The sequence below is a fragment of the Rutidosis leptorrhynchoides genome, unplaced genomic scaffold, assembly GCF_046630445.1.
Source record: "Rutidosis leptorrhynchoides isolate AG116_Rl617_1_P2 unplaced genomic scaffold, CSIRO_AGI_Rlap_v1 contig204, whole genome shotgun sequence".
Taxonomy (NCBI): Eukaryota; Viridiplantae; Streptophyta; class Magnoliopsida; order Asterales; family Asteraceae; genus Rutidosis; species Rutidosis leptorrhynchoides.
In genome coordinates, this window is record NW_027266453.1 from 36,603 (window position 1) to 57,903 (window position 21,301).

The 21,301-nt window shown below is 36.0% G+C and overlaps 7 protein-coding genes and 1 pseudogene across 8 annotated transcripts; 3 read left to right on the forward strand and 5 right to left on the reverse strand.

The window, feature by feature from the left end:
* Nucleotides 1-630: 630 nt before the first annotated feature.
* LOC139881875 (calmodulin-6-like) lies at nucleotides 631-2,089 on the reverse strand. The gene is made up of 2 exons (XM_071866273.1): nucleotides 2,014-2,089; nucleotides 631-1,004 (listed from the first exon to the last, which is right to left on the reverse strand). The coding sequence occupies exons 1-2, from the start codon at nucleotides 2,087-2,089 to the stop codon at nucleotides 631-633; spliced, it is 450 nt and encodes a 149-aa protein (XP_071722374.1).
* Nucleotides 2,090-4,983: 2,894 nt separating this feature from the next.
* Nucleotides 4,984-5,989, forward strand: LOC139881879 (large ribosomal subunit protein eL31z-like). 2 transcript variants are annotated; one of them, XM_071866278.1, is made up of 4 exons: nucleotides 4,984-5,066; nucleotides 5,710-5,797; nucleotide 5,857; nucleotides 5,901-5,989. In XM_071866278.1, the coding sequence occupies exons 1-4, from the start codon at nucleotides 4,984-4,986 to the stop codon at nucleotides 5,987-5,989; spliced, it is 261 nt and encodes an 86-aa protein (XP_071722379.1). The 2 variants fall into 2 exon arrangements, with proteins under 2 accessions (XP_071722379.1, XP_071722378.1); XM_071866277.1 differs by having other exon boundaries at nucleotides 5,710-5,989.
* A 736-nt stretch (nucleotides 5,990-6,725) lies between these two features.
* On the reverse strand, nucleotides 6,726-8,266 carry LOC139881864 (uncharacterized). Its single transcript, XM_071866266.1, has 7 exons — nucleotides 8,173-8,266; nucleotides 8,028-8,089; nucleotides 7,850-7,933; nucleotides 7,696-7,750; nucleotides 7,106-7,235; nucleotides 6,917-6,967; nucleotides 6,726-6,825 (listed from the first exon to the last, which is right to left on the reverse strand). Exons 1-7 carry the CDS (start codon nucleotides 8,264-8,266, stop codon nucleotides 6,726-6,728), a joined length of 576 nt encoding a protein of 191 aa, XP_071722367.1.
* Nucleotides 8,267-8,713: 447 nt separating this feature from the next.
* LOC139881865 (small ribosomal subunit protein eS30z/eS30y/eS30x-like) lies at nucleotides 8,714-9,166 on the forward strand (annotated as a pseudogene).
* Nucleotides 9,167-10,372: 1,206 nt separating this feature from the next.
* LOC139881878 (vacuolar protein sorting-associated protein 32 homolog 2-like) lies at nucleotides 10,373-11,785 on the forward strand. Its single transcript, XM_071866276.1, has 6 exons — nucleotides 10,373-10,444; nucleotides 10,571-10,670; nucleotides 10,782-10,867; nucleotides 10,958-11,049; nucleotides 11,381-11,495; nucleotides 11,597-11,785. Exons 1-6 carry the CDS (start codon nucleotides 10,373-10,375, stop codon nucleotides 11,783-11,785), a joined length of 654 nt encoding a protein of 217 aa, XP_071722377.1.
* Nucleotides 11,786-14,267: 2,482 nt separating this feature from the next.
* LOC139881866 (meiotic nuclear division protein 1 homolog) lies at nucleotides 14,268-16,026 on the reverse strand. The gene is made up of 9 exons (XM_071866267.1): nucleotides 15,946-16,026; nucleotides 15,592-15,708; nucleotides 15,430-15,468; nucleotides 15,249-15,356; nucleotides 15,090-15,152; nucleotides 14,952-15,003; nucleotides 14,768-14,812; nucleotides 14,601-14,680; nucleotides 14,268-14,387 (listed from the first exon to the last, which is right to left on the reverse strand). Exons 1-9 carry the CDS (start codon nucleotides 15,982-15,984, stop codon nucleotides 14,268-14,270), a joined length of 663 nt encoding a protein of 220 aa, XP_071722368.1. The 5' UTR covers nucleotides 15,985-16,026.
* A 1,573-nt stretch (nucleotides 16,027-17,599) lies between these two features.
* On the reverse strand, nucleotides 17,600-18,782 carry LOC139881867 (transcription factor MYB36-like). The gene is made up of 3 exons (XM_071866269.1): nucleotides 18,647-18,782; nucleotides 18,158-18,287; nucleotides 17,600-18,038 (listed from the first exon to the last, which is right to left on the reverse strand). The coding sequence occupies exons 1-3, from the start codon at nucleotides 18,780-18,782 to the stop codon at nucleotides 17,600-17,602; spliced, it is 705 nt and encodes a 234-aa protein (XP_071722370.1).
* Nucleotides 18,783-20,124: 1,342 nt separating this feature from the next.
* LOC139881868 (transcription factor MYB36-like) lies at nucleotides 20,125-21,301 on the reverse strand. The gene is made up of 3 exons (XM_071866270.1): nucleotides 21,166-21,301; nucleotides 20,677-20,806; nucleotides 20,125-20,557 (listed from the first exon to the last, which is right to left on the reverse strand). The coding sequence occupies exons 1-3, from the start codon at nucleotides 21,299-21,301 to the stop codon at nucleotides 20,125-20,127; spliced, it is 699 nt and encodes a 232-aa protein (XP_071722371.1).

A 21,301-nucleotide genomic window follows, 5' to 3' on the forward strand; every position in this document is an offset into this window, starting at 1 on the left:
CACTGCCAGATTGTTTTCCATTTTCAGCTACCTTATGTCTCTTCCTGAGGGGATCATAAGTCAAAACAAGAGAAGTTACCATCTTAAAACATATAATGATTTAAAGCCTTTTATGACAAAGATACGTGCCAAATTCATATATATTTTCAAGTAAATGCTTACCAATATATCATGCCAGGTCATTTTTTAAGGTTCAATTGTGTCGATGCTTAGAAGTTGTAATTGATATTGGATCAAGACTTTACTAAAAGTAGTTCTGGCTCGATTTCGATCGGTTCAAACTGATCGGCCTGTACCAAGTTTTAGCTATGGAATAAAATTTTATGTTCTTCGAAATAATACACATGACAAAGGTGTCAAGTAACAACTAAAATGATGCAAAAGTTTGTCTAATGAACTGGATGCTTTTCTAAACCGAAGGATATGGTCCAAAACAATATTCCCTATCATACATTCCATTTACGACCACAAAATAGAAAGAACAAGTGAACAACAGATTCCTACATCAGTTTATGTCAAATGTAATTTCTTATACTAGTGCAATGAAATATATCTTCATACTTTTATTTTTGTTTTAATGGGTAATTTAGCCAAAAACTTTTAAAAGAAATAAAGCTAGCTTTTGAGTACTCACTTAGCCATCATGAGTCTAACAAACTCGTTGAAGTTGATCTGGCCATCACCGTCAATATCGGCTTCCTGAATCATCTGATCAACTTCCTGCTTGTTGAGCTTCTGACCGAGATTCATCATCACGTGATTAAGCTCTGTTGCCGAAATGAATCCATTCTGATCCTTGTCGAAAACTCGAAAAGCTTCTTTAAGCTCTTTCTCATAGTTAGTATCCTCCATTTTCTTAGCCATCATGTTTAGGAACTCTGGAAAATCAATGGCACCACTTCCATCCACGTCAACTTCGTTTATCATTTCCTGGATCTCTGCCTCTGTCGGGTTTTGGCCTAGCGCTCGCATCACTGTTCCCAGCTCCTTAGTACTGATGGAACCTGAATTGATATATAATTAAATTCAACATATGTTACATAATTTTTATTTGTCACATTTAATTTACGTACACTATATATTTCTTAAATTTATGAATATTAATTCTTAGGGTTGGGCAAAATCGGTTTCGGTTCAATTTTCTAAAACAAATAACCAAATAAAAAAAAATCGGTTATCGAAATTGATGAACCAAAACCAAACCGTTTTATAACTGGTTTTATCAAAAAATCAACCGGTCAGTTTTGGTTGGTTTCGATTTTATCCAAAAAAAATTTCAACTTACTTTGTTCACTTTCTCTTCAAACATTTTATGTTATTGTAAACAAATTATCCACATAATATTTAAATCTACAAATATAAGAAAATCAAATTGGAGTAAGTTTCTCAGATTACAACTGATTTAAATATTAAAAATTTAAGATTGAAATAAATAATGAATATCGTATTGGATATTTATTAATGTGTTGATTTTGGTTCATTTCGATTTTAACCAAAAATCGATTTAATCAAATTAATTAAAATAAAATGAATATTATTTTTGCAAACCAAAACCGAACCATTTTAGAATATTCACCGAATCGAATCAAATTGATCGATTTGGTTAAAACCATCGGTTCGGTTGGTTTTTGCCCACCCCTATTAATTCTAGCTAGAGTTTATTCTCTGATGTTTCAAAACTATTTAGTTTGCCAACCTACGGTTTACCATTCATTATTAATAATCGTCACTCGACCATCCATCCACATCATAAATTTGGTTGCAATTCTTATATTAGACTTCAATAAATAATGTTTAAATAGCATAAATTTAAGAGACATAGTTTTGTATAATGTCTATCTTAAATAACAGGAAAGTTCAATTCTATGCATGAGATTAAATGTAAAATTTGAAACATCAAAAACAAATAATCCTAATGATGGGAAACTAATCGAAGAAATTGGAACTTAAAATGAACTGGCCAATTGAGCAGACAATTATGTATATATTATAAGCACAAGATAGAGATGAGACCATCGCCATCCTTGTCGAAGAGGCAGAAAGCTTCCTTGAATGCATAGACTTGATCATCAGTGAAGTGATCGGCCATTTCTTCCCGGAGACGAACGGAAATATGAATGATATTTCTCACAATAAGAGAATGGAAAAGGGCAAATGTACAGAATAAGCTAAATGGCTTATTAAATATGCTCGAAAAGTTAGTGAATCTGATTCCTAATGTGTACCACTACTAGCTTGTTCCAAAAGGCAAAAAGGTCACCTATTTAAGAACCAGGTGCGAAGGCTGGCTGGAGACTACACAAACCACGTTTATTTATAGGCCTAAAACTATGATTCCGAAATTAACTCCGTTATCTTCGGGGGAAAAATTAATGACGCCGTTATACAGCATATGGACTCCGTTTACCCCACATGCCGTATCAGGCCCAACTACATAGTTAGAGGAGGGCCTGAGCTCTAAATAATCCCATTAATTGATGGGTATCTAAGCTTCAGTCAACTTTACAGTCTGCCACCTAAACTTTTAAACATTGCATGTGGATACCTAAATTTTGTATCCCTAACGCCTAGGTAGCTGTTAAAAATTACTCCATAACATAAATTGGCGCGTAACGAGATGGCAAATTCCTAATTAAATTTCTGCTACGACAGCGGCCGACAAGGAAAGAACGATTTCAAAAGTTCACATTAACTGCATGCCGCAAAGTTTGAACATTTAGGAGGAAAAATTGCCGAGTTGTTTGAAGTTCATGTGTATCAAATCAAGGATAAAATCGTGTCGGCAGAGTGCTAGGGATCATTTTCGGTGTATTTTGTTGTCATGGAAATTTGATCAGAGTAGACTCTGCTTGCTTTCTATTGTACTCGTGGATGAATTGCTTGCTGCTATTTCATTGTTTAGCTTATTAGAAACGTACACAAAGATGGAGAATTTGATCAAATTTTGGTTGTCATTGTGTTTGATTAAGCATTGAATAGACTCGATTTCGTCACTATCACATGGAAGCCAATACAAGCAATATGATGAATCTAGATGGTTCAAACTATCACACTTGGAAAGGGAGAATGATGGATTTTCTGTATGTGAAAGAGCTTCATCTGCCTGTTCTTAGTTCGACAAAGCCTAATGGAAAGAGTGATGATGAGTGGATATTACAAAATAGGCAGGTGTGTGCTATAATCCGACATTGGGTAGATGATAATGTGTATAATCACATTAGAGACGAGACTGATGCTCATGTCTTGTGGAAAAAGCTAGAGCAGCTATATGCAAGCAAGACCATTAATAACGAAGTGTTACTGATAAAGAAGTTGAAGGACTGCAAACACCAAGACGGCACACGAGTGGAAGATCACCTTAATACGTTTGCAGGAATTACTAATCAGTTGAGTTTTATGGGACTCAAGCTTGATGATGAAGTTCAAAGGCTATTACTTTTGATATCTTTACCAGATTCATGGCAGAGTTTCGTAACGTCTCATTGTGATTCAGCTCCAGATGGAAATGTCACGGTGAATAAGTTGAAGGGTGCAATTTTGAATGAAGATTCCATTAGAAGGTCGCTTAAACCTTCTACAAATTCTGATATCGTCGATGGCGGGAGTAATCAGAGCCACGGCCAGCGAAAGCGAGATGAGTGCATAGGGAAGTCTCAACGAAAGTTTGCTGATGTCCAATGCTCGGCAACAGGCATATAATGGAACACTGCACTTCGTAGTAGAAACAAAACTAGAAGGTTTGTTTATTGTGTCTTTACGTGTGATGGTAATTCCATGAACCTGTTTTATGAAGACAATAACTGATCATTTCCTGGTCTATGCTACATTTCGGTTTGTCTTCTATTGTAGTTGTGGAGGGAGTGTGATTGTAGATGATGGTTTGGCTTAAGTAATTAGTGTATGTGATGAATCTTTTGAAATTAGTAATGGTTTGAGACTTGTTTTGAAGGATTGAGACATATTCCAAAATTTCTAGCTCATATTGCCTCCATTGATAGTTATTTGATGATGATCGGATTACTTGCAAATAGTCAACATGAGCTCGCGAGAGCAAGTATGGTTTCAATGAGAGGAAATCCATGTTGGTATATATTTCTTGCAGCATAAGTTTGCAAATGCACTGGAGATCACAATTGGCAGTTGAGAATCCTTCCGCGATCAAAACGACTTTTTTTTTTTTTAAGATGATAGTGCCATAAATCATTCATTCAAAATATCCCGACAGACAAGTTCATCTACATTATACGATAGCTCATTACACGAATAAAACTAAAACTACCGGAGGAGTAAGAGTTAAAATGATTGAATACTTCATGCAACAAACATGTACAACAATGAGATGACCCTTGTTTCTATTCTCACTTGAATCACTTTTAGTTGTAAAATAATGGGAAAGTACAGTAGGTAAGATGGCGGAATATCAATCAATACGCTTATTCAATCTACAATTTTCTTGGGAAAATTACATGTATGACTAATTGAGTATGTTTATCATTAAAAAAATAAAATAAAATAAAAATACATGTATGGGTATGTTACATAAAAAAAAAAGCATGTATGAGTATGAGGCTTTTGTGAGCTCAGGAAAAATGAGAGAGGGCAGGGGAATGGATTCAATCAAAACTTTATCGTGTTTTCTTGACGAGTCGACCAAAAGAAATACAGTAAAAAGTTGAACAGTTGTGCCCATTACGACTTTGAAAGGCCCAAATAGAGCCCATTATTAAATTGCTAGGCCACAGAAGCAACGATCCAAAGCTTCGCTAAGCATCTAGACGACTAGGGTTTTATTAACTTCAGGTCTCCTTCTTCCGCACTTCAACTTCAGTCTCGCAGCTCTCTCCCCAATATCAGAGGTCTGCATTCTCTCTCTCTCTCTCTCTTATTTATATAATCGATCGATCATTAATCTTTTTTCGAAGACTAAAGTGAAAAAATTGTTTGAATACAGGTAAAGAGGCGTTGTCGTTGAAGACTGTGAAAATGGTGGAGAAAACTAAAGGAAGGAAGGAAGAGGTTGTTACCAGAGAGTACACCATCAACCTTCACAAGCGTCTTCATGGATGGTAATTTTTACATCTATTACTTCTTCTTCTTCTTTTTGATTCGTCGTGGTTATACAGCTTAACTCGATCATTGATTGGATCTTATAGCTTGTAAGGTTCTATTTGATGTAATTTGAGGTCTTTTATCGTGCCTTTCTAAAATCTGGCCATGTTACTTGTTAATATTCTACTCCCCTTTACACTGTTGCAAATGTTGTATTCGTTAGTGTCATAAGCATTAGAATTTGACGTAATCGTGATAATATGAATTAATTTTGATGGTTTAACAAGTAGAAGAGATGTGCATTTAGGTTTTCTTTGACATGAATATTTATCTCAAAGTGCAACTATGAGTCTAGGATTTGGTATAGACAATACATGGTGGTTCTGTGGCTGTTGTATAAGTTAAATGTTTTGAGATTTCGATTCCAAGAGATGTGAATTATTTTGTGTTCCTTTGGTACTTTTTATGATTTTCTAGAACATGAAGCTTTGTACGATTTGATTCCGGCTGTAGACTTGTATATTCATTCCAATATATTCCCATCAACTAGCGCCGCTGGCCTAAACTCTTTCACAATATAGAGTAACTTGCCAGTATTTTTGTAACATTGGATGGACAGTTTGAATAAACTAAACCATTGTTTTGCCTTTGTTTGAACAGTACCTTCAAGAAGAAGGCACCCAATGCTATTAAGGAGATCCGCAAGTTTGCAGTGAAAGCCATGGGAACCAAAGACGTGAGAGTTGACGTGAAATTGAACAAGCACATCTGGAGCAGGGGCATCAGGAGTGTTCCAAGGAGGATCAGGGTCCGCATTGCTCGCAAGAGAAACGATGACGAAGATGCCAAAGAGGAATTCTTCTCCCTTGTTACCGTTGCTGATGTACCACCAGAGGGATTCAGTGGGCTTGAAACTAAACTTATCGAAGAAGAAGATTAATTCATTTTAACTACTATTCTGCTCTGTTCTGGCCTCCTTGAGACTTTTTGTATCAGTTTTAGCAAGTTTTGAATGCAATATGACTTGTTTTATTTGCTCCCAGATGATGATAACACTCGGTTTTTCAGTTGTTTTAAATTTATGAATTTGCTTCTGGTAAATGAAGATCCTTTTTGTGGTTTTTTGGTTGTGTCTTGCTGAAAATTCGCTTCGAATACAGAATACTGGGTTTGGTGCGTGCATTCAACGCAGTTCTTAACTTGACGGATTGGGTCAGTTAGGAATTTGTTAAGCCAAATCAAACGTTACGACTCCTGCCGTATTAAAATACATGAAACCTTAAACCTGTCGGAGTGTTTTATTCATCAAGGTATGAGTTCGTAACGTCTTAGATCTCATTGTTTATCACTATGTCGATAATGTGACAAAAATAAGACTCAAATGAGAGATCAATGCAATGGAAATGCTTTTATATAGAGACCCATGAACCATACAGTATATATAGACTTGGTTTTCACGAGACTGGTTGAAGAGTAGGAATGGATTAGGCAACATAGCAGGGACTGATGAACACAACACAGACATACTTGTCAACTACAAAGACCTAACTGATTTCGATATGCCCTGAACTCACTTCCATATGCATTGGAGATCCATCCTTTCAACCACACGTCCCACCTCACATCGCTTTAACTTTCTCCAGTGAAAAGTAGAAAATGGAGCAGGCTATGGAACTTTAGCTGGCTTTATAGGCATACATATAGCTCTGGAGTTTTCTAATTTCTTCGGATGACTGGGTAAGCAGGTGCTCAACATAAAGAGATAATCCAGCTCCACTGGATAAATTCAGACTGTAAATATTCATCGACAAGGAGCTTGGAATCATAATTGCGGCATTGAATCAAAGAAAGAACAATGAATATATACCTTAGAGACCCAAAGGGCAGCCAGATAACGTCCCACCTGAACTTTGGCAATCTAAATTTGAGATAAAGTCATTATATTAGTAGTGCAAGCACGCAAATAATGAAACACAGCAAACATTCATCAGTACAGATAATCGTACTTTTAAGTAACCAAAGAGCAACAAGAGAAAATCTTATAAACCCAACATACCTAAGCATAAAGTACAACCAGAAAACAGCTAACATTATGCCAACATAGCTTGAGTACCATAGCCATTGCTTCTTTGAACCATGGAGTAGTCCCATGATGGACATCGTGCATGCTAAGACAGCTATCCAATCTGGCATATCCTCAAATTAAAAAGAATAAGCATGCAGAAAATTTCAAAGGAATAAAGTATCGCTGACGAGGTAAATAAGAAGGTAGTCGTACATAAAGTGCAGACTGCAGAGCAAGCCATACAACTTAATCATGAATTGTTCAAAGACTAATAATCCGATATATTTGATCGTACTGCTAAAGTATTAGTCAAAGCTGATACATCCTGGGTAAAGTGCATGGTTATGCTAAACTACAAAACCAAGGGCATTAGCAAATTGTTGGTTTCATCAATGAATCGTACAAAACCACCAGCCACAATTATCTAGTAGCTAGTTCCATACGCTAATAAAGGAAAGAAGCGTGATCAAACTCCCAGATGATGATTGGAAAAGAAAAAAAAATAACGAGTATGTATGGTTAACAACCGCAATTTGTGAAATAAGGAATGACAAATGAAAGAACAATGTAGGCATACAAACCTGCTGCTATAACCATCCATGAGCTAATGTCTTCCATGAAATAAGCATGATAGCGCTGTTCAACACAGGAAAAAAAAGCTTGTTATCGTTCTAAACAGCATTGCTTCATGATTATAAATTGACTGCTAAGATAATACAAGGGATTTAGATTTACCAGTTCCCATGGAGAAAAGGCCTGCTGATAGATGGAGTAAGTAAGAAATGCCGCAAAGCAAAAGAGAAATGCAGCAAACAAACTCTACAATTGAAAGAAAACAAAGAATTACTTATAGAATTCAATCAGTGAGTTGCAAATCTTTCACAGTATGTATTTTTAAACATAGTTAAGATACCCTCCACAGACGACTCTGCTGAGCTTGACTTCTTTCAAATGATCGTATCAACTCCTCTTGCTCTGTTAATGATAAATGTCAGAATACAAAAACGAAATCAAAATCTGATACTGTTTCGGCTTTATAATTACTTGGGGAGAGAAACCTTGGGTGTCCAGCGGACGAGAATCATCGTCGTCGCGCGTCGGTAGAGTGTCGCCGGAGTCACGCCATTTCCGGGTCAGCTTTTGGAGCACCATGACCAAGTCACAATCGGAGCCAAATGGAGAAATTCACAAATGTCGAGTAAATTCACTGTAATTGAACTGGTGAAAGAGTAGTAATCCCAATTCCTAACCGTCAATAGAAATGTTTCTTCCAACGTGAATCTTGAAATCCAGGGAGCTGCCAAAATGTGTACCGACCCGTAAAATAACATGATTTTCTGGTTGAGTTGAGTCGGGTCACAGGTTGAAAATTGGTGGATTGGCGGGTTGAATCCGAACATGTCAATTTTTCATAACTAATTTTTACGAAAAAGCCCATGGGCCATCGTCCAACGAGCCGAAGTCATGGCCACTATCTGATGCTTCCGGTATAAATCTCCTAACAAAACCCTTCCAATAGATTGCTCTCAGTCTCCACTCTCCTCAAATTTCTCCGATAAGCGGCGCCTGTTGCAGCTAGCAAGCTTCCAATCATTCACTATGGGTAAATCGATGATTCTTCATCGTATTTTCCTATTTCGATTTTATTGATTGCGTGATTTTGTATTGTAAGCTATGTTTTATGATGTTGATCTTGGTTTTTCAGGTAAAGTTCACGGATCCTTAGCTCGTGCAGGAAGGTGAGAGGCCAAACACCGAAAGTGGCTAAACAGGACAAGAAGAAGAAGCCACGTGGCCGTGCTCACAAGAGGTTGCAATACAATCGTCGATTCGTCACCGCCGGTAACCTCATACTCCTATTCTCTATTCATTCACATGCTTGTTTAGCTCAACCACGATCGTTAACGTAAATGGAATGTGTTTAAATTTGAATTCATCAATTCGATTTCAATCAAAGTATTTTCTTTTATGCTGAAGAAGTGGCATTTGTTAATTTTGAATGCAGTTGTTGGATTCGGGAAGAAGAGGGGACCTAACTCATCTGAGAAGTAAACAGCTTCAATAGAGAAGATAGTTTTTGAGTGATGATTGTAATGAATGACATCATACTAGTTTCAAGTCATTTATTTGTTTTGTTTTGATGCAAGAATTTAATGGTACTATGTGTTTAATTTCGTAATGGAAAATGATCTATTAAGTGAATCTGTGATGTAGATTATTATGTACAAAGCTGATTAAGCTCTGTTCTTGACTTCTCTTTGGAGCTTCTGAACTCGCTCATACAAATAAGAACCATGACTGCATGCTAGGAACAAGTAGGCGTGAATAGAATGATGGATATCTTGATTGGATTTTGTTATTCCGATCGAGATTAGACTACTCCTAATTTACTATGACCATATTTGCTTGTTGCAGAAGATTCTGTAGTCATTTTGATTCATCAGTAAAATTGTTCCTAAAGTCGAGAAAATTGTAATAGGAGTAACCTTAATCATCTATGATTCGGATCGTTTTTCATAAGAAGAGTTTGGTGTGGATTGGAAGACTCTACAATCGTCTGTGCACAGTTCTTTCAATTGTTTTTTTCTTTGAAGTTAAAATGGCCATCGTATTATGATATATAACGAGTAGCTACATCGAAAAATGAAGAGGGTAGTCTTTCAATTGTGATAACTTGGTGGCTAAGCCTAAAATTATATTCCGATGAAAAAGAAGAAGATAAGATCAATTCCAACTCGATTTACTTGCGTCTAGCAATAGTTTTTACCAAAGTAGCGGAATTCCAAAACTTAAAATGGGCCAGAGCCCAAATCTCCCTTGGGCTATTTTTGATCCGACAATCCACTAGCAAATCAAGTATTGCCACGTGGGGAAGCGGCAACTTCAACACCCATCAAAGAAAATTCCAAATAGCTTCATCGGCGACTTTCCTTTCCCCTCCATTCTATCAATCGTCTCTGATCTCTCTTTCGGAACACCCCTAAGGGGAAATCAAATTACAAATTCAATTTTCTTTCTCTCTCTCTCTCTCTCTCTCTCTCTCTCATCCTATCAAATAACGCGGCAATTCAATTTTCCTTTTTTTATTGGTGAGTGCAGATCAACCTTTTCCTTTCTATACGATAGATGATTGATTGACTGTTAGTTGTTCTTAACTTGTTATTATTGGTGGATCGAAAATTGGATTATTGTGTTGATCTTATTCGTGAATACAGAGAGGAGACGATCGGTGCTGCTTTTGAATTACAGTCGAGGAAGATGTTTACCAGGATTTTTGGAAAACCCAAACAAGAGACTAATGCCTTAACCACCCTTGACAAATTAAATGAGGTATTATCACATCCGATTCCCGTCTTAAAAGATTTGTTTCTTTAGGTATTTTATTGATATGTTCAGCATACAAAAACAGTTGATGGATTTATGAAATAAAGGCTTACAAGCTTTTGTTTTGATTAGACTCTTGATATGCTGGAGAAGAAGGAGAAAGTACTCCTCAAAAAGGCTGCTGCTGAAGTAGAGAAGGCTAAGGAGTATGCCAAATCTAGGAACAAGAGGGGTATGTATGGTTCCCGATTCGTTAAAGCTTATGTGTTGGTTGTGGTGATAATTGAGAATATTTCTTCTTTAATAATTTGGTTTGTACTTGTTTGTTTGTATGATGCTACAGCTGCTATACAATGTTTGAAGAGGAAGAGACTATACGAGCAGCAAGTTGAACAGCTTGGGAATTTCCAATTGCGAATTCATGACCAGGTAAGCTTGACTCTTTTATTTGTATTACTTTTGAAATTGGATTAAACGAGTTGTTTTCAGTGGGGTTAAGTTTTAAATTGGATTATGCAGATGATAATGCTGGAAGGTGCAAAAGCAACAACAGAGACTGTAGATGCATTGAGAACTGGTGCAGCTGCTATGAAGGCCATGCAGAAAGCAACGTATATAGCCTTTCTATCACCCTTTTCTTCTTATTGCCTAGAAATTAGAATTTTATCTCAGACCTTAACATTAGGAGTATTCTCTATTTTGCTTTTTTATGACACTTGCGGTCGTACGCTACCACACGAGTTTAGATACACTGTGTGACGACTTGACCTTATGACTGACTCGAAAATAGTTAATATAAAATTATGTCAAAGTATAAAGTTCTTTGGCATGCTTTCCGAACTATAGAAGCTATACTTTCATTGTGATCTTTGATAACATGTGTTCTAGAAGTAGTCCTATGTTTGCGGCTTTCTGGATTTCTGATTGTGAGATATTTTTTAGGAATATTGATGATGTTGATAAAACCATGGATGAGATCAATGAGCAGACAGAGAACATGAAACAGATTCAGGAGGCATTGTCAACTCCGTTGGGTGCTGCAGCTGATTTTGATGAGGTATTAATTATTATGTGGTTTCTATTTAATTGTGGTCTCTTAAATTTTATGAATTGGGTGAAGATTATGTTTAAATGTAACATTGGTGTGTGTTTTTTCAGGACGAATTAGAAGCAGAGCTTGAAGAACTTGAAGGTGCTGATTTAGAAGAGCAGCTCCTTCAGCCTGCAACTCAGGCTCCAGCTGCTCCTGTCCACGCTGCTCCTAGTCGGCCACAAGCTCAACCTGTCAGGAAACGTACTGAAGAGGATGATGAGCTGGCAGCTCTACAAGCTGAGATGGCACTTTAAATTGATGCTTCTGGTTGTTGGACTATGTGAGAAGAGACAGTTCTCTGAAGATTGCTTGCTTATATGTCTATTATAGAGGTTTCTGGTATTTCTTTCCTTTGGACGAATTCATATTGTTGTGTGCATTCAAGAACAAACAATCTGTATAAAGATTTAATTAAATCAAAACCCAAAGTTCCTCTTTAATGTTTATATGTTAGTTTCCAGAGAAAAACTATGAAGCCTGCTTATTATTAATTTGGTGTGTACAGTACTTGTATTATAGTACGTGAGGGTTATATTTTAGTACTCCATGGCTGTGTATATTTTAGTAATTAATGGTTGTGAGGACACCTACCTTACCCTGCCTGTGGAAACATTCAGCTGAAAATCATATATCAACTTAATGATGTTACTAGTTTGATTTTTCGGTTTTGAAATTCTGGTTTGCGAATTGCGGTGGCTTATTTATTTTTCTCAAGTCTTGTGGATTTCGCATGGTTTGTTTGTGGTATGTATTTCTGGGGGTGTATGAAATCTTGTTCTGAATGTAAGTGTAAGAAGACAGCAACGTGAGTTACCAAGTTGTAGGGTAGTGTGAGACTTGATGACTGTCCGAGTTGTACTTAGTTAGAGTTATAGCATTAATTCCCGAGGTGTAGACTAGTTGAGAACATCCCAAGTTGTAGTCTTGTTTAGAGACTCCTTCGGGAGTTGTAAGTTTTGTTTAAAGCATCCTGAGTTGTAAGCTTGTTAGAGCTACTGTTTATCAATTTTACTGTATAGTTGGTAGCCAGCCATTGTCTTGGTGATGCTCATCTGTGATTGCAATGGAACTGCGAGAAACTATAAGCTGGGTGGGGCACATGAATACTCGCTCCGTTTTAAAAAATACATGATGTTTGGCTTTGTTAGATTCATCTAAGTAGACATGTATTTAGAGAAGAAATTAAAAATGTAAACACCAATGTAAAACACCATGTATATAAGGACATGTACGTACGTTTTTGGACTTTGGAGCTAAGATTGAAATAATGTATCGGCTACATTCAAGCTTCTGAATAGCTGCCAAGTTATCTATATAAGCTTTGATTATTCAATATCCTAAGTCGAATATGGCATGAATTAACTTTTACGTTTCATTCCTCTTTAATGTTTGTATGTTACTGCCCAGAGTATAACTTGGAAGTTTCGTTCCATTTTGAGTGAAAGTCGGTGTGGTCATCTCATAAAAGAATTTGCTGCAACTAGATTTGAAATAATAAATTACTCGCAACAAGTGGTAGCAACAAATAGGCAAGAAGGAAGGTTTCAATAAATTTCAAAACCAACACAATTTTCTAACAAAAAGTCAATGGATAATGTAGGTAAGCACTAGTGCAAGCAGCATTAGGACATACGCAATTCCCTGGTCAATGGCAACCCCTGCACAAACAAAAGTTCCAATGATCAAGAATTAGAATACCATACAATATGCATGTTCTGTTTAGGGAATATGAACGAAAAAACCGTAGGAAAAAGAAAATACTCATGTTCATTAGATTACAGTGTCGGTAAAAGCCAATAGTGTCAGAGATGGAAAATGGAGAGAACGAGAACGTACCATCACTTGAAGGTGGAGGAGCTGGTTCCAGGCTCTGAGCATTGATGGAAGGAACAAGCAAAGCAGAAATGACGACTATCAGTATGGAATGGACCGAAACTGCTTCCATCGAACCAAACCGAATCAATGAGAAAAGAAAAGACACCCTCTTGCAAGATTTGAGAGCTCTGGGCTGTCCGGGGAGGATCTTTACATCACTTGCTCTGGCTTTTGCTAATTTTCTGATTAAATAGGCTGGAAACTGAGCTTCACTATATCTTAGCCGTTGAATGAGGGGTTTTTTGTACTACTAGCCACATGCATGGATGATTGATTGTGTTTTGGGGGGGAGTATATTAATATTTCGTTATATGTATAATGTGTTGTTTTATTTGTTTGGTATTCATAAAGCAGATTCGGCCGTTTGTTGATGACAACAGGCATGTTACCTTCACGATAATCCAGCAGAATCTGCTGATATAATGCATGTGCTTCTCTTTCTTCAACTTATTTCATATACATCAGAAGTGCCATGGTTCTATAATTAATTCAATATCAAATTCGGGAGGAGAAAAAATTATAAAAAATTCTCTAAACTATACAAAATTGATCATCATTGAACATTTCTTAAGGAATCGTAACTGTTATCATGATTAGGTTTGGATAGCTTGCTTTTGTCATACCAACTCACTACCTGCAAGCTGCTATGGTAAAACGGTGACAAAGTAATAGGCAATAACACAGAATTAGTAGCAATTTTAGTAGAAAAGAAATTAGGACAGGTGCATCGGCTTTATACATATTAAAGGGTTTTCTTTGGTTCCGGATTACTGTTTACTACGTTATATTTGCGAGTTAAAGGTCCCTATAACATGGTTCTGCTCGAGTACAAAAAGCAAGACAGAAACAGAAACATAAAGCCTAAGCATTGTCTTCGAGCGCTTGATCCCCAACTGTGCTGAGTGGTACTGGAGATGCTATGCTGACAGCCACAGGAAGTGGCGTTGACTCCAAATAGTCGAAATCATCAGTTATTCCGGCCTGCAATTAGATTTTAAGACCAAAACATCAGAGAGAAAAAGAAAGAAAGAAACTACATTTCAATTAGCCAGCAACATTCCTAGCAACTCATGGAATATTTGATTAATTCAGGAAATCAGAGTTTCATGAAGAAGTTTGAATAGAAAACCCAAGTAAAAATGTGGGAATATTGAGGCTAGCATGCTTGAAAAAGAGAAACTAACTGTTACTTACCTCTTTGTACACGTGCTCAAGTTGCTCTTTGGCTTGAGGAAAGTTGTTTGAACACCACTGTCGCAATGTAAAGATGTTATCTGTGAATTTTTAAAAAATAAATTGTTGTCAGGGTTTACCACAGTATAAAAAATAGGACTAGAGCAAAAAACTATAAGAAGGGAAACCTGTCCATCGGTTAGCTGCAGCGTGAGCAACATCAATTGCATTCTCTGCCAAAATTTAAGTACATTTTTAGTCCAAAGTTTCAATATGGGAAAAGCATCAAACAAGGGTTAAGTTTTTTGAGAAAGATGCGCTATGAATGTAAAACCACATATCAGAATTAAGAGGCGATAATCGATACTTAACTCATTGCTTCAAAAGTAGCTGGATCATTGTCAGCAAATTGTCCCATCTCATCCTGAAAATTTTGACCGGCAAACATAAAAAACTTGAAGGAACCACGACTTCTTCGTAGATCACAAAAATAACCAGATGAAATACTACCTTTAGCTCCTTGTATTTCAGTTCAATGGCTTTTAGCTCCTCTAAGGCCTCTTCTCGTTCATCCTGATACAAGCCACAGTTTCAATTGTAGGAAAGGCTCAAGTCTGCTCTAACAAACATTCAAATACAGCTAAATGTGGAGTGGATTGATATTCATACAGACTCCTCTCGCCCCTTCTTTAATGCATTACACTGGTCAGCAAGTTCCACGAGTCGTTTTTTACTGCTTTTCAGATCAGATTCAAGTTTTTGGTGCGCAGTCCTCAGCTATAAAAGAACCTTATTAGTCTTAGATGATGCATTAACACCCATGTTATAGAATAAAACATCGATGTTTCACCTGATTTCCAGCAGTACTAGGAAGACTCCAAAAATACACCTGAAATTTCCAAGCTTAGATACATCAATATCGTCTCAGCACTTGCCAGCATAAGAGACAACAAACATCATGAGTCAAAACGATAGAAACAATATTGACTCAGTAATGCAAGGATTTACTTACAGAAGTTCCTATTTTATCCTTTAAAACCAGATCATCATCTACTAAAGTCTGAATCACGTCTTTCACAGATTGGGAAATTACACCCTTTTTCGGGCCCGACTTCTCAAGTTCCTTGAGCTGAAACAATTGATCAAGGTACTGTCAGACATTAAACCAAGAGCAATGTGGAATTAAATGTATTCTAAACTGCTGTCTGGAACTCTATGAAACACCTACGCAACCAAGCAACATCAACTAAAGCAAAACCAGGAAACTCAGGGCACACAGGTGCGTTGATTTGGGAATGTTTTCATGTTTTTAATGTAATGCTCCAGACTAACCCGAAAAAGTAAACGACTTAGTTAGTATACTTACAAGGAAGAAATCCTGAGAGTCATAAAATATTTGAAGCATCTTCTCACGCTTCTCTTCCAGGGAAAGGCCTCTTTTCTTCGACTATAAGATTACACAATACAAGAAGTCTCAGTTTAATACAGATATGAATCAATAGGCAAAAAATTGAAAAGTGGAAAGCAAATTCAGCTAAAACATGGACAGATTATGATTTCAATTCATCATTACGCATTGTTTCCTCAAACAGTACAGCAATTTGACAATTCGATTTCATGACTTCCGGTTAGTGTGCGGTTAGTCTAATTCAATCGCAACCATGAAAGCAACGGGCGAAGAGAAATAAAACCGATCCAGAGCCCAGAACGGTGAAACCAAACTGAACTAGAGCGAAGTATGAAAAATTCCGACGAACTTTGAATTTATAACAAAGCAGTGTAGATCTATCAATGCTTTAAAATTGAAAACACTATCAATAAAAAAAAGTAGATATATGAGCTTGAAGAAATTTAACTCACCATTTTCTGTCTTCTTCAAGTCGAAAATCTCTCTCTCTCTCTCTCTGGAATACGAAGCCGTAGTGGTGAACTGTGAGGGAATTAGAATTTAGAAAACCCTCGAAATATCATTTTATTTTGGCGGGAAATGCTTGACAAAAGTGAAATGGCATTTATATATTTGATAGTCCTCCGACTATCAACGTTCTTACAAATTAGGCCTCAAACTAATGTAGTGAATTGTTGGTTGTAGAATTTATGAAGTGCGATGGTAAAGTTCGTTGAAACTTGCAAGCATATGATTTTATCGTGATTAATTGCAATTAGTTGTTATCCGAAAATATATAATTGTACGTCAACAACACCTATTTATTTTAGTAATGAAATCACCGACCGACCAATCCATCATTGTAAAGTATCTTCAAAGGAAATATCATACTATTACATATACTATATCAACCACTAGTAGTAATTAAATGGCGACATAATTAGTTAAATTGGAAATGTAGGAAATCTTCATAGAGGCAATTTTATCGGAAAACGGATTATGGTCAGTCCGACGGAGAGGGAGGGAGGGTGACACCATTAGTTAAATTTTATAGGAAGAGAAGACGATTGTTAATATTAATACACCATTAAACTCAAAAAATTAATACACCATTAGCATAGACGATTTATATATTCAACGGATAAGTTCAATTATGACATTGTTAATATAAAATTGAAGGATTAAGGGTTTTAGAACTATGGTTCTTCAAGTTTGATACGATCCTATGATTGTTTGCTCTCGTTCCAACCATATAAGTACGTGCGAGCGCGCGTGACCGTGTGCGTAGGAGAAAGAGATGGGAGGAAGAAGATGAATTAATTTTCAGATTAAGATTCTTAATATGTAATTGGGCAAGATAAAGAACGTACGTAGAACAATGCTCACTAAAAACATACATAAAACCCCATACTAAATTCCAAACATATATATCCATGATTCAATTTCATACAAATTTCTTTGGTAAATCGATAGCCTTGGAAGTTGGATGTAATGTAACCATTTAGCTTGAGTCATATATATTTGTTTATCAATGCCTTTTTTGGGAAGTAACAAGATTTCATTTCAAGGGGGAGTAAAAAGAGTAAGCACTAGTTAATTATACCGTTAACCTGTGATCAGGAGAATTATATTGCTAGAACCCACTTAAGAGCTCAAGATAACTTGAGTCGAAACCGATATCCAATAGAATCTCTTCCTCACGAATATTGCTTCCAGACACATTCATGTCGGCGTAGTATGAAGCTTCATTGTTATCTAAAGGTTCAATTGAATCCGGAGATGGGAATGGCGGAAGCAGCGGGATATCATTGTTTTGTTGATGATCATATTGAAGACTGCATATGTCAACCACCAGACAAGGCAATGTCGACGATGATGAAGAGTTGTTCGAGACGAAAGCAGGAGGATTATAATTATTAATTGCACCATCATAATCATAATTAACGGATGATGAAGTATTGATAATGATACTGTTGGACCTTGCTTGTAATTTTTTCTTTAACTTGGTGTTCCAGTAATTCTTTATGTCATTGTCTGTTCTTCCTGGCATTTGAGATGCTATAACAGACCACCTGAAACAAGCAATGAATGACAAAAACAAATATGAAAAATGATTATTGAAATTATGATATCAACATATGTAAATGCAATTAAAACTTGATTATTAATGATATATGTATGTATGACTTGCCTACTTCCAATGGTATTGAAGAGTGAGGAAATGATGTTATCTTCCTCTTGAGTGAATCCTCCATGCTTGATGTCTGGCCGGAGATAATTCAGCCACCTTAAACGACAACTCTTCCCACACCTCTTCAATCCTACATTATAAATAAATAAATAGTAAAGTACTCCCTCTGTCTTCTTTTAGAAGACGTTTTGGCTTCTTTTGCCAATACCAATATCATTGTTTTCGAGATAAAATTTATCTTCATTTTATTGTTTTATCCTTTTTATTTATATTTAAATAATATCCTCTCACTTTTTTTGTCATAGTGGAAAGAAAGAGAAAAGGGCAAATATGTAAAAGTTATCTTGAAATTCTAAAAACGTCATCTATTTGAAGACAAAAAAATTATCTCAAAATGTCATCTATTTGTATACGGAGGGAGTAATATATTAGAACCCAAAATAAGGAAAATATTCAACTTTTATAATGAAATGGAAATTGTAGACAGACCTGCTTTGGATGGTAAGGCAATCCAATTTCCGGCAGTGCCATGTTGAAGCAAGTAGTTTCTGAGGATGGTGTCTTCTTCAGGAGACCATGGCCCTCTTTTCACTTTGGATTTGTCACAACAAGGTGCTCTTCCCATTTCCCTTGATTTTCTTAGCAATAGACTTATTTTCAAATGAAAAATGAAACAGAGAAAGAGAGAGATGTTTTAAGACAAGTCTGTGAGTGGGGTTTGTACTGTGCTTTTCTAAGGGGACAAAACTTGACTCCTGCTGCAGGTGGCAACTACTCTACTGCCAGCCAATCACGTTAGATAAAAAAACTCTAATAGCTTCCTTTTGACATTTAAAGCATACAAGGACCTATTTGGACATTTTATATAACATTAGGAGTTGTCGGTTTATCAACTGAGAAAAGACTAATCCCGCAAACGTTTCTAAACCTTGAACGCTATCCCATGTTTCTAGGCTCCAGCTATTTATCTTTCTTTTTTCTTTTTTTCTTTTTTTATCTCAAGATGAACCATCTTTCCATTTATTTAATCTTTTTATCGTTTCTGACAACTCAGACAATTCAATGCAACAAAATCTATTTACAATCAAACGCAATAAACAGTACATATATTAATACAACAAAACCCAGAATTAAAATTTTAAAATGTGTCGATTAAAGAAACATAGAAAAACAAAAAGATCTGACTTTTAAAAAATGTAAGGAGAATTACACGAATTATCTCCTTCCTACAACCATTTGAGAGAGAAAGATCAATTTTTAAGTTTTAGCCTGTCTAAATTTTTTGATGAAAATTGAAAAGGTAAAATTATGGTAGCCACTGAAAATTATGATGACAATTGAAAATGGTAGTCTTTGGGATGGCGTTAAAATTCCGGTTGGGTTGATGTCTTGATGAGAGGCCCACTTGTTCGTTTTTCTCAGTTCATAAATCAAGCTAATTGTTCATGTTTTATAAAATATTCAAATAGGTCCTTATATTATTTTGTGTTAGACGAAAGCCATTGAACTTTTTTTTTAAAACTTTATGACATGTGTCATATTGTTATTAGTCGACGGTGCGGAAGTTTTTGCCACCTGCTGCAGGAAACAAGTTTTGTCCTTAATAAGTTATAAGAAAACATGTGTGCAAAACAGAAGATTGTTGACTTAGTCTTGACTGTACATGTAACTTATACTAACCAATTTCATTCAGACTGACTTGTAATTTTTTTTTGGTCAATGTATATTTTTTATTCGTTTGGACTGCTTAAAGAAGGATAAATAATAAAGATAGTCATTTCCCAATCCAAACTCCACTGAACCACATCTGATCTGTTGGGCTTTAATGAGGTTGTCCTTAATAAGTTATAAGAAAACATGTGTGCAAAACAGAAGATTGTTGACTTAGTCTTGACTGTACATGTAACTTATACTAACCAATTTCATTCAGACTGACTTGTAATTTTTTTTTGGTCAATGTATATTTTTTATTCGTTTGGACTGCTTAAAGAAGGATAAATAATAAAGATAGTCATTTCCCAATCCAAACTCCACTGAACCACATCTGATCTGTTGGGCTTTAACATCTGATCTGTTGGGTTATCTAAAGGTTCAATTGAATCCGGAGATGGGAATGGCGGAAGCAGCGGGATATCATTGTTTTGTTGATGATCATATTGAAGACTGCATATGTCAACCACCAGACAAGGCAATGTCGACGATGATGAAGAGTTGTTCGAGACGAAAGCAGGAGGATTATAATTATTAATTGCACCATCATAATCATAATTAACGGATGATGAAGTATTGATAATGATACTGTTGGACCTTGCTTGTAATTTTTTCTTTAACTTGGTGTTCCAGTAATTCTTTATGTCATTGTCTGTTCTTCCTGGCATTTGAGATGCTATAACAGACCACCTGAAACAAGCAATGAATGACAAAAACAAATATGAAAAATGATTATTGAAATTATGATATCAACATATGTAAATGCAATTAAAACTTGATTATTAATGATATATGTATGTATGACTTGCCTACTTCCAATGGTATTGAAGAGTGAGGAAATGATGTTATCTTCCTCTTGAGTGAATCCTCCATGCTTGATGTCTGGCCGGAGATAATTCAGCCACCTTAAACGACAACTCTTCCCACACCTCTTCAATCCTACATTATAAATAAATAAATAGTAAAGTACTCCCTCTGTCTTCTTTTAGAAGACGTTTTGGCTTCTTTTGCCAATACCAATATCATTGTTTTCGAGATAAAATTTATCTTCATTTTATTGTTTTATCCTTTTTATTTATATTTAAATAATATCCTCTCACTTTTTTTGTCATAGTGGAAAGAAAGAGAAAAGGGCAAATATGTAAAAGTTATCTTGAAATTCTAAAAACGTCATCTATTTGAAGACAAAAAAATTATCTCAAAATGTCATCTATTTGTATACGGAGGGAGTAATATATTAGAACCCAAAATAAGGAAAATATTCAACTTTTATAATGAAATGGAAATTGTAGACAGACCTGCTTTGGATGGTAAGGCAATCCAATTTCCGGCAGTGCCATGTTGAAGCAAGTAGTTTCTGAGGATGGTGTCTTCTTCAGGAGACCATGGCCCTCTTTTCACTTTGGATTTGTCACAACAAGGTGCTCTTCCCAT

Excerpts from the sequence above, each read along its gene's own strand:
- LOC139881866 (XM_071866267.1), bottom strand. The coding sequence starts at position 15,984 with ATGCTTCAAATATTTTATGACTCTCAGGATTTCTTCCTT. Across the intron at positions 14,681-14,767 it reads TGCAGCTAACCGATGGACAG|ATAACATCTTTACATTGCGA; the intron begins GTTTCCCTTCTT and ends AAAAATTCACAG. Across the intron at positions 14,388-14,600 it reads TTGAGCACGTGTACAAAGAG|GCCGGAATAACTGATGATTT; the intron begins GTAAGTAACAGT and ends ATCTAATTGCAG.
- LOC139881864 (XM_071866266.1), bottom strand. The coding sequence starts at position 8,266 with ATGGTGCTCCAAAAGCTGACCCGGAAATGGCGTGACTCCGGCGACACT. Across the intron at positions 7,934-8,027 it reads AGCAGAGTCGTCTGTGGAGG|AGTTTGTTTGCTGCATTTCT; the intron begins GTATCTTAACTA and ends TTTCAATTGTAG. Across the intron at positions 7,236-7,695 it reads ATGGATGGTTATAGCAGCAG|ATTGGATAGCTGTCTTAGCA; the intron begins GTTTGTATGCCT and ends AGGATATGCCAG.
- LOC139881875 (XM_071866273.1), bottom strand. The coding sequence starts at position 2,089 with ATGGCCGATCACTTCACTGATGATCAAGTCTATGCATTCAAGGAAGCT. Across the intron at positions 1,005-2,013 it reads CTTCGACAAGGATGGCGATG|GTTCCATCAGTACTAAGGAG; the intron begins GTCTCATCTCTA and ends ATATCAATTCAG.
- LOC139881867 (XM_071866269.1), bottom strand. The coding sequence starts at position 18,782 with ATGGGAAGAGCACCTTGTTGTGACAAATCCAAAGTGAAAAGAGGGCCA. Across the intron at positions 18,288-18,646 it reads TGCCTTACCATCCAAAGCAG|GATTGAAGAGGTGTGGGAAG; the intron begins GTCTGTCTACAA and ends TTTATAATGTAG. Across the intron at positions 18,039-18,157 it reads TTCAATACCATTGGAAGTAG|GTGGTCTGTTATAGCATCTC; the intron begins GCAAGTCATACA and ends TGCTTGTTTCAG.
- LOC139881879 (XM_071866277.1), top strand. The coding sequence starts at position 4,984 with ATGGTGGAGAAAACTAAAGGAAGGAAGGAAGAGGTTGTTACCAGAGAG. Across the intron at positions 5,067-5,709 it reads CACAAGCGTCTTCATGGATG|TACCTTCAAGAAGAAGGCAC; the intron begins GTAATTTTTACA and ends TTGTTTGAACAG.
- LOC139881878 (XM_071866276.1), top strand. The coding sequence starts at position 10,373 with ATGTTTACCAGGATTTTTGGAAAACCCAAACAAGAGACTAATGCCTTA. Across the intron at positions 10,671-10,781 it reads CAAATCTAGGAACAAGAGGG|CTGCTATACAATGTTTGAAG; the intron begins GTATGTATGGTT and ends ATGATGCTACAG. Across the intron at positions 11,050-11,380 it reads AAGGCCATGCAGAAAGCAAC|GAATATTGATGATGTTGATA; the intron begins GTATATAGCCTT and ends GATATTTTTTAG.
- LOC139881868 (XM_071866270.1), bottom strand. The coding sequence starts at position 21,301 with ATGGGAAGAGCACCTTGTTGTGACAAATCCAAAGTGAAAAGAGGGCCA. Across the intron at positions 20,807-21,165 it reads TGCCTTACCATCCAAAGCAG|GATTGAAGAGGTGTGGGAAG; the intron begins GTCTGTCTACAA and ends TTTATAATGTAG. Across the intron at positions 20,558-20,676 it reads TTCAATACCATTGGAAGTAG|GTGGTCTGTTATAGCATCTC; the intron begins GCAAGTCATACA and ends TGCTTGTTTCAG.